Below are 15,348 nucleotides of genomic sequence, written 5' to 3'. Positions count from 1 at the left end.
TGCGTCCGTGGTTGATGCTACAAATAAGATCATAATTTGCCTACATTCCCAATATTAAATTTTAAAGTACGCCTCGTACTGTATAGTTGTGTAATAGTGTTAGTTAATCCTTAGAAATCTTGAAAAAAACTATGAGACCTTATGAAGGGATGTTTGAAAAATAATAAAAAACGCTGACAACATCGAAAATACTGTTTTTTCGTGTTATTACACGAAAATCCCGAAATTAGCTTTCAATTGCTTTTCATTTTCAATTGCTTATAACTCAATCAATATGCATTTCAGAGAAAAATTACAAGAGACTTTTTCTCTTTCAATCCGTAGAGCATGAATATCATGTTGTAAAATCCCTTTTCGACCATTTTGGTAATTTGTTTAAATAAATGGGTTTTTAACAATATGGTACCACGCGGAGCCTAAATTAACCACCAAATTCGTGTTCAGTGAGTCAAAATCCATCGGAAACACCTTATTCCAACCATCTACTTATAGTTTCCTACGAAAAGGTAGCTTGCTCCCAGACCAGTATATCTGTATAGATAAATACGTAGGTGATTAGTCGGGAGTCTAGTCGTGGGTGCAATATCGCCGAGAGGGGGCGATGCACCCGCTATGACGCGCCGACTAGAGTTCCTTGTCCCAAAATTACACCTCCCTACGCGCCCCGCGCCTCTAATATATACACATGCGCGACTTGAGCGCCACCTCACCGGGTGGATGATGTTAACGCCGGCAGGATGGGTGGATGTCGTGTTCCTGCTAGCGTGAGCTCAGCTATAAATGAAGTTTGATGGGCTGTATTTAAACGATAATTCTAATATTTTCTATTCGAAGATCGAAAAATTACTATCTAGCTGAAAAGTGTTTAGTTTTTATTGGAGAAGGCATTATTGAGAGATTCATAGTCTTGCAAGATACAATTTTTAAGGAAAAATTTCAAAAATAAAGAATTAGAGGCCTTAATGCCAATTCTCGTGTAGTACAGGTGCAAAGCTTCATGATAATCTTGATAATTAATTCACATGTAAAAAACCATCGAGGAATGATATAATCTCAAGCAGACAATAGCCAACTATTCGCAAGTGCATTCCGAAGTTGCATCAACAATAAAATCAGGGCGTGACCCAGTGAATTCAAAGGCAGTATATAAAGCAGCCTTGCACTGTCCTCTCTAATCTCTTAGTCAGAAAATGCAAAATGCCAAACGACTATTGCAGAACGCACTTTATATATTTGATAATTTTTCTACCAGTTATCGTAAATACTTTTACTTGATTTTTGACTAACGTAATCAGCTTGAATTCAGTATAATCACACCTGTTACGTGCGAGGCACTTATTTTCTAATCAAGACTTGATTTTCTCAATTTTTTGAGAGTGCATTATCTAATATAGATCTAGGGTACTTGAAGTTGTCCAATTTTTAACATTAATTAGGAAACGTCACAGGTAAATTTTTGTTAATAATATTCATACGAGCGATTCAGTGTTGCAAGAGCAATGCTAAGGTAGCTTGCATCGGCATTAATTAAGGTGTTAATCTCGGTAACGTCACCAATCAAAGTATACACTTGACCTGCATTAAAGAGCGATCATAGTTGGCGCTTGAATCTTAAAAACAGTAGCGTAGGCATACAGCAGACGAAATCAATCAATGTATTCGAGTGAGCAAGCGAAAATGTAAACAACGAAAGTTTCCCGCGTTTCTCTCTGGGGTATAGATTGGTGGGGGGCTCGCGAGCACGCGAAGAAACAGAAAAGCTGGAGGGAGAGCAATGATGGCTGCCTTCGAGTTACCATGGCAACGAGAGTCACGGGCGGAGTTTGTTTTCTAGAGAGGCGGGGCGAGCGCGGGGCGGCCATTGCCTCCGTTTTCCCCGAGAGGCGCCGCCACCTAGTGGCCGAGCAGTTAACCTGTCAATTCGAATTTTGCTCTCGTTATCGCGGCGAGAAGCAATAACCTTTGCGCGGCAATTTTACGACTGACATAAACATTTTTACTAATAACGCGTTCTTTCGAATCATTTTTTAAAAGTCATGAATCAGTTTTAACGACATTGCGTAAAACTATTTTTGCTTTATTTGCTCTGTCAATACAGGTAGCACTTCCAGGAGAGGATAATTCAAATCGAGCAATTAATAACGTCGGCTCGTCGCTCGTGTGTGTAGGATTAAAAATAATAAAAAGAAGATGAAAAAGTTACGCAACGAGGAGATAAACAAGTACAAAGTGGAAGACTTTCAAGGTGAACCTCTTATCGCCGCCGTCTCTTCGAAGCTTTTATGTTCATTGCGCCTATAGTTTTTCTCTTTATCAATTCGGATGAGTTAGATATGCTAAAAGTGTTACAAGGAAACTAGAAATCCTATCGACTAATCATCCAGATAAAGTCGTTGAAGAGATATTTATCGCAGATTAATATTCTCCGAGCGTGTAAAATTTGAGTCGAGGCTTGGTCCCGTGGGATGTCAGTAGAGGTCCAAGGTTCAGACGAGGGATGGCGTCCCACGACGCTCGCACATATTTCATCAATGGCTATAAAATGACCGTTTGCGCTGTACATCCATTAAAGCGAACCATTAGCCGAGGCTCAAACAAAGATGACTAAAAAGTAAGAACGAAGCAATTCATTGTAATAGCAATCAGAAAATCGTACTTGAGAAATGAAGGTAAAAAAGCTCGCTAGTTGCTGCCGAAGCAAAAGACCTGCATACACGTATACATGCAAACTTGCTAACTGCTAAAACTACATTTGTTGTTGACTTTGCAACTCGAATCATTAATTATTCCTCTGGCGTGTATATATGCGCCTGTGCGACTGCTACGCCTATGCGTGGAAGAGGGGCTAATGCTGCGTAGTATATCCATTATAAAGTTATACGAACTTTCACTCTCCACCCATCTCTCTGTTATGTACGCGATAAAGTTTAACCCTGCAGCAAATCACACACACATATATACCGACGTAGCACGTACAAATACGCACAGATGCGCAGGCACATAACCGACTCAGAGTACATTCACTTTGGCTTATCAAAGCAGCGCGTCATTGCGATAATTCAGAGATGCGCCTCTCTCTCTCTCTCTCTCTCTCTCGTACTTTTATACTCGTCGCCGAGGACGATACTAATTAAATCCCCGATGACCGATCTCTCTTGCTCTCTGGCAATATATGAACGTGAGCAAAATGTAGGGAGAAGTTTTACTTGTGCACGTGTCGGCCTTCGATAAGACATGTGCACGCGCGCTTATGTACGTGTCTGGATCATCCTAATCCTTTAAAAGCAAAGAGATACTCGATATTGGGATTGTTGTTAATTGACACGTGCTTGACGAGAGCTACCTATGCCACGCATACCTTACTCGAGCTTACGTTGCGACGCGTCCATGTTGCAAATTCGACGTCGCTGCCAGCACTCGAAGAAGAGAGAGAGAGAGAGAAAAGAAAAAGCGAATCGATAATGCTAGTGCATTATTCGAACGATTGATTATTGGCTTTCTTAAAAAATGTATCATCGCTAACGAAAGCGAAAGTCTCGATATAATCCCTGCCGTAGGATGAATAATGCATCGAATCCGTAATTTCAATTATATTCACGCAGCGTTGACCTCGATGTACACCGAGGTGGTATACTGCCTGATTCATGTAACATACATCGACCGCACTGGGAATTCCGCTGGATTATTAAAAGATCGCGTTAGCTTATATGCAGCAACTTGTAGCGCAAATAAGGCGGCACATTTTCGCGCTGGATAGGTCGCGATTACGGCAGCAGCTCGCGCATGCGGATGTTACGTTCTCGAACGCATCGACGATTCGACTTGTAACCCAGTTTCACGAGCGAGCGAGGCGAGCTGCCTTTACTGTGTATGTGTGTGTGTGTATGTGTGTAAAGTGTATATATACATAATTACATAATGCCACGATGCTCATCGGAAAGACTCATCTCTCTTTCTCTCGGTCGTGCGCTCGCTGACTCGCAGTTTGTGCGCCAGTCATTAACGTTTTCCTTTGCCTATTGTGCACCAGCCATTGTTTTTTTGCCTTCTCGCATGCTAATGTTTTCGAACTTTGCGCCTGCATATACGAGCTCATTATTAATCAGAAAGTAAGGCAATAGCGATGAGCTATTGTCAAAATATACACGTATAATAGTCCGAAAAAAGTATACAAGTATATATTTTTCGCACGCCGCGAACAGCCTTTCATGGAACGTTTGAATAATTCATATACTTATAGTACAGGCACGTGGGGGCGAGCGCCTGGTCGTTTCTCTCTCTCTCTCTCTCTCTCTCTCTCTCTCTTTCTTCAACGACCGAATTCACAACGAAATACGTCCCTTTGATGTTACTACTTTTATATACACGACTCACGAGTGAATGTATTTTTCATGAAGACTCATCCTCGTCTGTCTCGATGTATATGAACGTTAATTAGCGAAGCTTTTGAGAATATATAGAGTATCAGAATTATAACAAGCGACGATTCGCTAATTGAACGCGCCAATGGCTCGCGTGACTTTTGACTCGCTCGAATCACTTTTTGTACAGACGCCAGCGATCTGTGTGTCAAAGTATATCTGTATGTGTGCGTACGAGTGCGCGTACGTCTTGCAACCCAATGAAGATGTATGCGTGCTATTTATTCTTTAATTAAAGATCGACGACGACGATCCGTCGGTGTGCTCTCGAGTATGATTCATTCAAACGTACAAATCGACGTAACTCGTGGCTGTTGCCTTAAACACGCTTGTAATCATTTTGTTGATATCTTATTGTTGCAGGTTCTAGTCGAATACGATGGCATAGAATGGAGGAAGCGAGAATGGCTTCAGGTTCACCGAGAGAAGGATTTCGCCTACTTCTTCGTGGAGAAGGGCCTGTACTGGTCGGAGAGCGAAGGTACCAAGGAATCGAGATCGAGCCCGAGGCATCTCGTCGAGATCGACCGGCAGTGCTCGCCGGACAATTATCACAACGCAAACGGACTGAGGCTCAACGGCAAATCCGTTCGCGCCGCTCATAAACCGACGAAAATCATACCCTGGCCTGTGATCGTCAGTATACCAATTTTAAAACTAATCAAATTGTTACTTGTAAAAGACAAAGCTTAACTTTTCGTCTTTGCTTCCAGACTTACTATTCTTTGGTCCAACTAGAGGAATTGCCTGTCGATAAGAGACCCATCGAATTTATACAGACGAGGCGCTTGGCCTTTCTCAACTCCGACAAACTTCCCCTAGTCGACGTAAGTGCACTACACATGTGAACACACACACACACACACACACACACAAACACACAACAAACACGTACACAACAACAGGGAACAAAGTTTGAATACTTGTCGGTTGCGTGTACACAAGTCGCTAGAAAGTTGTTGCTCGCAAAGGATATAGAATTTCCGGTCTATATCGTTGGCAAAGTGCTGCCTGCCTGCCTACCTGTACTTGCCTGCACGCGTGTGTGCGCGTGTGCGTGACCTGCATCGCACCGCAAAGATTTGCATTTTTTCCCCTTAAAAATCGCACAGCAGCAACAGCGGCGCAGTATAGCGATGTAGTGGTAGCTGTAGCGGCACTGTAGCAACTTTTCATTACGCTTAAATCGCGCGAGACTCTCTAATCCCATTGATAACCGCGAAATTATGAGACTAGAAAATAGTCCCGTCGTTGCTCAATGGAAAAGTCACTGATGTAACAACGTCGCCGGAAAAGCCAATGCGTTCGAGCGAATTACGATATCGAATTTGCGGTCGCAAGGTCGGCGTGGACGCATCTACGTTTTCGGGCTATCGCATCGAGTACTCGAACATGGCTTTTGCCGAGTACTACGAGTTGCACGAGCGTTGACCCGCGCGCGCTGCGTCGAAAAATTCGAGCTTCGATACGCGCGGCGTTTTACATATGCACGCGCAGCAGATGACAGCAGTGGTATAATAGCAGCGAGTCCCCTTTTTGCAGACTCAGACTCTAATTACGCGCCAATTTCACTCGGCGCGTCGGGAATCCGAGCGTTCGCTTTTCAGGGCCGCCGTTGCCTCGGATACGTAGCAGCTAGTACCGCCGCCTCGTCGGAGAATTGTTTTCAAGTAATTAAACTGCCTGAACTTTTACCGTTAAAACTTGAAGCCCCTGTCGCTGCCGCGCCACGACTCGAGAGCTAGGTTAACCGGATTTCTCGAGGTCTGTTGAGGCAAGAAAAAAGAAGGAACGCACATCTCGCAATCGCCGCCGCCTTGCGCGCCTCTGTGTGTGTATGAAAGTTTTCTCAACTTTTTTTTCCACTTTTTTCTTTCGCGTACACCCGAACGTTTGCTGTATGTACATGAAAGCAAAAACGTGACGCGCGCTCGTGGAAGGTGCAACGCTATATTTTTCGCGGCACAGAGCAAGGACCGTTACCGAGTGCGAGAGCAGGAAGAGACCTGGAGCGAACGGGAAACACGGCGAATACTAGCGCAACATCGTCCGACAGATGTATGTTGGAAAAAAAGAAGAAGAGATATAGCCGTTCTTTCTCTCTCTCTCTCTCTCTCTCTCTCTCTCTCTCTCTCTCTGTCTGTCCTGTCCCTTTCTGAGTTCGCTGGACGTTGCAAAGGACTGATTATTCATAAAAATTCAAACGAACAAGTACTGCCAGGAAGAAGAGGAAGAAGAAGAAGAAGAAGAAGAAGAGAAACGAGTTGTGCGTGCTGTATGTAAATCGCGAAACGAGTATACTTTGGCGCCTCCTACTCCTACGACGAAAGAGAAGGAGCGACTCGTTTTGCTGCTTTTTTTCTCTCTTGACACTCCGTTTTTTGTTTCTCTATGTGTCTCGTGCTCTCTCGGTTCCTGTGTGCATAAATAGTCACTTGCAATTTCTCGGCAGACAAGCCAAGCTTTGGCATACTTTTACTATGGTTCAGGGTCAGAGGACCTTACACTGCCAAGATTCGCTCGTCGCACAGGAATGTTTTTCGATCGACCAAGATCTAACGCGTTAGTCGATGGAATAACACGAAAAAAAAGAAGATAATTGCATTTGGCACGCGTGAAAGATAGATCGAAAAGGATATTGAGTTCCCCCTGTGCTCGGGAAGCTCGATTTTAATTAATTAGTCTTTGGAGGCACGGAGCCGCGACAGTCGACCCAGTACCACAGTGACGACGACGAAAGAAAAGGCAGGGGCCGTCCGATCTACATTTTCTCCTTTGCTAACGCGTTTCTAATTGCTTCGTGCTGGCTTATTAGCGCGACTGCAGCAGCAGCAGTTTGCGTATACGTGTATAAGTGACGGCTGCAGTCGTGAGCTCGCCATCACGTAACCAATGCGGCGTACGTAACTCGCGTCAACGATCCTCTGACGTAACTCTCTCTCTCTCTCTCTCTCTCTACTCGAGCAATTATCCGTAGCTCGACGAGATTTCATCTTGATTTTTCGCGCGCGCGCGAGTCTCTTTATTTTGTCGCCACTTCTTTTGACTCGATATAGCGTAGCAGGCAGGCGGTGGCAATTGCCAGGCCGGCGCGAAATTCTCTCTGTGCCGGGTATAAAACACTTTTTGAATAACTCGAGCTGCTGCGCGACGTTTTCTTTGAATGGGCTCGTTGATGCATGAAGCTCCGTTGCGAATTTCCGTGCCAGGGAGGGTGCTGGTAGTAATACTAGCGCCGCTGCTTCTACTGCCTAGTAGTAACAGCGAACTTTACGGCTTATAACTGTGCAAATGAAGTTCAGCAAAATACAGCCGGGCGCGCGCAGTATAAAGGGGAGAGAGAGAGAGAGAGAGAGAGCGAGCGAGCGAGCGAGAGGCGAGGGTGAAACTCTCTTGTCCGATGTATCTATTATATATATGTATGCGCACTATAAATGCACGTCTAGATGTGTGCGTGTGTGTAGAGAGAGAGAGAGAGAGAGAGCAAACGTGTGCGTGGTATAATCGATAAGGGCGGGGTCGCTCTCCTCTCGCTGTGTTTTCGCAGCAACGCTATATAGACTTTTCAATTCGCTTTCGTACACACACCCACACTTAGCTATTATTGCATTTTTAACCTTTGTTTTTGCTCTTGTTTTTTCTCACGTTTTTTTCTCCTAAATCTGTTTTCAAGGAATGTTGGGAGATGACGAAAGGAGTTTCCCACTGGGGCAAAGCAGTCAGGAGATGGGTCGAATTACAGGACACTCAGAGTATTCTCATTGACACCCCTAGCTTGCTGGCTGGCTTTCGCGTTCGTGTTTATCGAGACGGCACGACTCAATGGTTCACTGCTGTTGTCCTCGGAGCACACACCAACGGGCAGGTATGTTAATCTACACAATTCCTTTTTTACACTAATTGATCGATTTATTTTTAACAAGTTGGACGTCGATTTGCCAAGTCAAAGGATTTACGACTAATTTTCTCTCCTTACTAATTTGAATTTCTGCTGTTGATATGTACTGTTGACATTTTTTTTCGTTCCCGAATCACATTTTTCTGATATCATTTGATATATTTTTGATACCTCGTTCGGAGTATAATAATTATTCTTCGGATAGGATTGATTGCCTTGAAAAATCCCTCGAGCCGAGCAATCTCGGACCTGTGGCACTTGCCTACAAGTGCTCTACAATGACGTTCGTTTTATTTTCTTTGGCTTCGACAATCAATAATCATTTTTATCGTTTACTTGAAACATGGATTGGATCTCTGAAAACACGCTATGTTTTCACCGAACGAGCCAATCGATATCAAGTATCTGGGATAAAAATACTTTCTGAATGTTATAGACAATATTGTTGATAAGCGCTCAAAATATTTTTCGTTCTCTAACTGATGATTTGTTTTCATTCGCAGGATGTGTCTATGATTGATGATACGGTTCTCGAAGACCATTCGCAAGATCCGCATCTAGTACAGATCAAGGTCATAGGTGAAGGAGGTAAATCATTCATTTGAACTTTTGCTGCAAATTCCAGAAAACGTGCTTGTTATATTTCGAAAAAAACTTTTAAAGTTTTGCGAAAACTCGCGCGATAGAAAAGTTTCAACTCTACAATGAGAAATATTTTCTGTTGCAGTCGTAGAAAGTGTACTACGTGGAGAAGCCGGAAAGCGAGCGGTCAGAAGGCATCGTTCCTTGATGAACAACAAGAAAGCGAAGGTAAGCACGAGTTCAGTTATTTTACACATACTGGAGCCATATTAAATAGCGTTTGTGCTAGTAAACAGAGTATTTTTGAAAATTTCTGCAGCAACGAATGCGGGTATATAATCGCGTATACGTACATGCATGCTTTGCCAGTTGCAAATCGAGCAATAACCTTCAGTGGAGATAAGAAGGGACGCGCGTGTGTTTGCGACGCTCGAGAATGCGATACATGGCGCGCGTGACATCGAGTGTAATCGAGCGTCTATAATGCACAATTTATTTTTTCTCTTTCTCTCTCTCTCTCTCTATCTCTCCCTCTTTTGACTTTTTTTATCACTCGACACGATAACGGTGATTTAGATGCTTATGTAATACGCTTGTCGAGCAAATACAAATGTTGCGTCGATATCATGCACAATTAATTCCAATAGCTCCAATGTGTAAAAAAATATTTATTTTTTGCATGAGCTATCGAGTAAAAAAAAGACATGCACCAATAATGTTGAATCATTTTTCGCCTGCCTGTCCGAGATTTATGAGCGTTTAAATTGCGCGCGAAAAGGACGTTTCCATTGTTATCGAAAGGTCATAGGTTGTCAGTCTGCGGATAATCTTCCGGTCATTAATTTTCACTTGGCGCGCGGCTCAAAAGTCATTGATATCGATCGCGCGACGCCGTGTCGTGGCTGGCAGCAAATTGAGAGTTTTGCTTGCGCCTGTTTCACAATCGTCGGCTGAACAAAACAAAAAAAGTAGTCCATGACCAATAGATTTATGCTGTCGAAAACGTTTCATTGTATCCGGTCACGCTCCAATGGCAATGTGTATTTGTTGTGATCGGATTAATTTTCCATTTTATAACGTTTTATTATCCAATCCCGCTCTAGTTTCAAGTTTGCGGTTTGGACTTTTTTAGTTTTTTTTTCGTCGACGTCGAGCTTTAGAAAAATTCGATAGAAACTTTCTCTCCTCTCAGTTAGTTTGGCTACATCAAGACCGCATCAAACTCGCCTAAACTAAATCAGAGTACGAGCGCGAGCATGTGTGCGAGTCTTGAAAGAAAATAGTTGGCGAGGAAAAAAGTTACTTTCTGCACTGGCTTTCTCATCTTCAAAAGAAGTGTGAAAGAGATTAAAAGCACGTGTACGAAGGATTCGATGCTCGTGCTGGGTAATAAAAAAAATGGTTCATTTTTTATTTTAACTAAGCAATTCTTCCGGGAATGTACACAGGGGTTTTGATTTATTTTTAGTAAAAAACTAGAAACGGTAGCTCATCTCGCCTCGTCGTGTAGACGCTAAACCACCAGTTGAATTATTCAAGCAGACGTTATTGCGACCAAACGAGGGATCGATAAGACGCCAAATTGGATTTCAAGTTTCCCTGCTTTCGCTGGCGCACAACTAGTGTTTATACGTGCAGCATGTAAATAAACTTGTACAGAGTGGAAATTCGATAAACTGAATTCCAAAAAACAAAACGGTTAAAAATCGAACGCTAAATTCTCCGAGAACAATAGAAGTGGACGTTACTAAAAAAAAAAAAAAAAACGAACGTGTATTTACGTTTACATCAAAAGGTCGAAATATTTCGTATGACATGGTGATATACAGCATAGCTGGGAACGCGCGTTCCATCCAGCATTCTCGGCGCGTTACAACAAAACTCCGATATTTTCTCGGGGCAAAAAAAAAAGCGGCAAAAAATTGGTTCTACATATATTTTCGATTAATAAATACTCGGAGCATTCCGGATATTGAAACGCTAGTGTTATTGCAGAAGCACACAGACGTTCGTGAACGGCAAACTTGGTGTCTGAAAGTTCTGAGAGGAGAGTTGCCTACCGCAGAAAGTTTGGCGAGGAATTAACCTGCAGCAACTAACTGCTTTACTATCTCGTAATGGAACTTGGCCTCTCTGACTTTGTTTTCAGTTCTCCAGTACGTAGCTCTTGTGCAGCTCGCCTATAGATGTGTACAGAAAATTGCGAATTGTTTTCATCTTTTGATGCAAAGGTGAGATTATAGAGTCCCCTGGCTAGCTTATTTATTTTTTTATTTGTGCCCAAAAACATAATCACCCACATGGGGCAGATTATGAATCCTGTAAGAGAGGTAAGTCCTGTGTGCACAGGCGCACTAATTATGCAAGTCCCTTTTATGCAACTTGATATTTTTGCAAAGGCATATCGGGTATTTGTAACAAGTGGCCTTTTTCTGTCTGCCGCGAATCGCTATTGAAAATCAATGAGCGTTCAAAGTAGTCGAGCGAGAGTGCCAGGCATTGTATGGTTTCGGGCGCAGGTAAATATTTGACTCTGTTTGAGGCTTTCCATTTCATTACATCAGACAAAGATGAGTTATAGTATCGAATAAAGTGTCGGAATTAGTCAGACTGGAATTTCCGAACTATAAAGAGCAAAGAGAAAAGAAGTGCAGTTGTTGCAGGATCAAGTCGAGTAGGGTTGTAAAGACGACAAACCTCGAAATGAAGAGAGCGCCAGGAAAACTTGCCGTACTTGGTCTCTGGTATAATCGCCGCAGACAGGCGCGCGCGATCCCAACATGAATCAGTTGTTAGGGTGGCGCGCGCGGGTGTGTGTGGATGTTGCCGAAAGAGAAGAGGGGTAGGATTAATACATATAGAGAAACCGAAAGCTAAAAGAGCGCACGTATACATATATAACACAGGGGAAGGTAAAGCACCGGCAATGTCTGGGCGGCATGTCGCGTCGCCGCCCTTATACTCCTCTCTCTCTCTCTCTTTAGCCGTGTCAGTGAGAGTTGGCCTCGCGCAGCACAGTACGGAGTTAACCCGGCCAGCAGCAGAAACGGGGGTGTGTCTGCGCGCGCACATCGACTCTCCGGTGAATCAATACAGCTAGCGCAGGAGCGAGAGAGCGAGAGCGAGAGCGAGAGCAAGCAAACCCCTGGGTAACGGGCAGCAAGAGATTCCCCCATGTAGCAACAATTTTGTACACGATGTGCTCTATGAACTTTCTCTCCGGCGGAGAGCGCGCGCACCGGCGTCCCCTGGCCCTGCCTCTCCTACGTATATAGGTTGCAATTCCTTTTTCTTCCTTCCAGTTTTTCGTTTCGCAGCGCGTTCCCCTGTGTCGCCCGTTGCCCCCCCCCCTCCCCCCGTGCGCACTGGCGCTTGATTTTTTGTTTAGAACTTCGACGCTGGCTCGACGTCATTGTAATGTCCTGATCCATCGCTCAGCAGCTTTTAATTATTTCCCTCGAAACTCTTTAAGCGAGAGAGTTCAAGGCCGCGAGTTTCGGCTTCTTTCCGCGATTATACAATGACGTCGAATTTGGTATTTAAAATATTTCAGCTGCACTGCGTTTTGCCAGAGACTTTTAGGTACCGCTGACACGCAGTCAACGTGTACAGCCTGCGATCGTAGGGAATTCGACCCCTTTTGTGAACCCACTTCGACTCTGCTGTGTAACTAAACCTTTTCCTTTTGAACTCGTACATGGTATATTTTCATGTATTCACATCATCGGAGCATTAGCTCGTCTTTCAAGTCCATTCTATTACAAGTTGGCGTCGTTCATCAACGACGATTAGTTGCGTCAAGGGCTGAGCATGGCGTCGAAAAAACACACGAGAAAAACGTCTCGTCGCTCGGAAAGTCGGTCAGAGAGGCAAACGGGCTGACTCATTTTCTCGTGTTCCGCAAAGAGTTGAAGAAGATCAGAGTTTAGTTTTATCCACGAAGGAATTGGGAAATAATAGAGGAACATGCGAGCGAGCTACGACGACTCGGCAGAGCTCGTTTAGAGCGGCTCATAACTCTGAACGGGGTTTCAGCGCGACGCGACACGACGCGCTATGGGGAAGGCGGCCGGCCGTACGCCAAATGTCAATATGGCATTGGTTTGGACATAGCGGAACTTTGTCAGTTGATAGGCTCGAGGCTTTGGACGTACAGTCGGATCGACGTGGTAATTTCAAGTTGGCTGCTTTGAAGCGTACGCGCGCCAGCGATATCCTTGTGTCGACGGGCAGCAGCGGCTTTTTTGCGCGCTCCACTCTGACGGGCTCGTATTGTTCATCAGAATCCGATACGGATGAAAAAGAAAATCATAGCCGCTACTGTATATGCGCATATCGGAGGAATAATTGCGATCCGCCGCCTGCGAACAAGTTCGTCATTGTAAACTGCAATGCTACACAGTACTAATGTAACATTCATCAGTAAATCCAAATTTTATCCCAAAAACTAAGGCTATTCGTGTTTGGAGTACAAAAGAGCATATGGGAAAGTCTCTATCAAAATATTACTCATTTACGTATTTTTCCATGTTCCTGGGACCTGAAAGAGTCAATTGACGACGGTCGTTACAGATTGGAAACACTTTTGGTCCCGATTTGAAAGTTCAGCTTTAAGTATGAAATGTGGATTTGCTCGTATATAGGCAACACAAGAGGTCGAGCGAACTGCAGAGGTCATTCGCCCTAGTATGCAAGTCCGCAAAAGCGGCGAGGGCGGTCCTGTGTATAATACCTATACACGGCCATAGACACATACACAACAGCTCTCGATTGGGGAGGCAGGCATATACACACGGGTTCGATGCTCTCCCGCTTTGACTCTGATGAGTTGGCGTGTAGCGCGTATCGTTCTCTTGACCTTACCCTTATCTCGTCTCTCTCTCTCTCTCTCTATCCCTTTCTCTCTCTCCCTCTGTCTCTCTTTCCTTGTCGTGGTAAACTCGATCTGCCTTTTGCAAACAGTTGACGCTGTTTGATGGGTTACACTTTTGTTTTAACCCGTTTTCAATTCATAAAACCAAATCTACCTTATAGTCGTATTTAACAGTAGCTGTTGTTAAACACACCTCATTCATGTTGCCATCCGAGGAAGGTGTTGGCTTAATTTAAGACACTTGTAGTCAAATAAAAATCTTGCGCTGATTCACACGAGTATCCTATGGGTTTATAGATTGATCGGAAAACATTTTTTTGCAGGTGTGTACGTAGAGGTACTAAGGCAGTTCCTAAATGAATGACCCGCATAAGCTCCCTAATAGATAAAATTGGATACGACTGGGGGTAATGAATTTTTAGATCGTCCCCTTGATGTTTGATTAATTTTTTCAAAGCTTGCATTAGCTCGGAAATTGAAATTCGTTGCAGCTGAAAAATTCGTAGGCTGAAATCGATCGTTCGCACAATCGTTGCAGAGATATTTGTAGGTAATGCTCCATGTTCCATTTTTTCTATTCCCACTTTTGGAGGCACACGAAAGCTCAAAAGTCGGCGCTTCGTTATTATCGAGTCAAGACTAATTCGGGCAAGTTTTAGCGAGCGCCTTTACACATATGAGCTCGAGCGCCAAATCTTTCGAGTCACTCTTTCAAGGCCATCGCACCCTCCTTTATATATATACAGCCAGCAAATCGCGCGCGATTCTTTTTTGTCACCGCCGCAGCCTCCGCACTAGGAATCTATAGCCACTGATACACGCACACACACACACACGCACACTAACAAACATGTGGCATATAGCTGTATATATGTAGGTGCAAACTCTGGCAATGCAGAGGAAGAGAAAGAGCGATCGAGAGAGAGATGCGTGGAGAGCTGCTGCTGCTGCTACTACGCGTGCGTGTATGTGTGCGTTTGTATGTTTGTGTGTATGTGCATATACACCCCGGCATTCTCCTACCCAGCCGGGGCTCACTCGACGCAAAATCTGGTGGGGCTCTCTCTCTCTCTCTCTCTCTCTCTCGCTGCTGCTGCTGCTGCTGCTGTTTTTGCCGGCAAGCGAGCAAAGACGGCTGCCGCGAATAAGCCTGCAGCCTGGCGCTCTCGATGCCAGTAGACGGCAGCACTGCGCCCGGCGCGCACCTCTACCCCGGGGACGCTCCTCTTTATACATGTATTACCGACCATACTACTCTTCTTTTCTATCTGTTTTTACGTATACACATGCACGCAACTTACTCGTGTACACACAGACACATACACACACACACACACACACACACACCTACCTACCCATGCTCACACCTATACGCTATACGTGCACATTTAGATAAATATATGCATACCTCTACGTCTGTGGCCACACGCACACACACCCATTTACACAAACACACTCACACGTATAAATAACAACAAAGATGCAAAGCTGGTTGTGCGTATTGTAAACGTGCGGTATCAGTACATGAAATAAATTGAAATAATTCCGTAGCGAGGGCCGTGTGAGTGCAGTGC

The 15,348-nt window shown here is 44.2% G+C and overlaps 1 protein-coding gene across 2 annotated transcripts in view; it reads left to right on the top strand.

Moving 5' to 3' along the window:
* LOC106660582 (probable JmjC domain-containing histone demethylation protein 2C) overlaps nucleotides 1-15,348 on the top strand; it is a 132,019-nt gene that overhangs the window by 33,904 nt on the left and 82,767 nt on the right. For both annotated transcript variants that reach the window (XM_023460357.1, XM_023460356.1), the window contains exons 2-6: nucleotides 4,785-5,057; nucleotides 5,135-5,248; nucleotides 8,095-8,286; nucleotides 8,823-8,907; nucleotides 9,047-9,129. In XM_023460357.1, coding sequence (XP_023316125.1) covers nucleotides 4,785-5,057; nucleotides 5,135-5,248; nucleotides 8,095-8,286; nucleotides 8,823-8,907; nucleotides 9,047-9,129 — 747 coding nt within the window. The remainder of the gene's footprint in view (nucleotides 1-4,784; nucleotides 5,058-5,134; nucleotides 5,249-8,094; nucleotides 8,287-8,822; nucleotides 8,908-9,046; nucleotides 9,130-15,348) is intronic.

The sequence above is a fragment of the Trichogramma pretiosum genome, unplaced genomic scaffold (assembly GCF_000599845.2).
Source record: "Trichogramma pretiosum strain Unisexual culture from Peru unplaced genomic scaffold, Tpre_2.0 scaffold59, whole genome shotgun sequence".
In the NCBI taxonomy this organism is placed as follows: Eukaryota; Metazoa; Arthropoda; class Insecta; order Hymenoptera; family Trichogrammatidae; genus Trichogramma; species Trichogramma pretiosum.
Note: the sequence above shows the minus strand (reverse complement) of the source record. Positions and strands in the feature narration are given on the sequence as shown.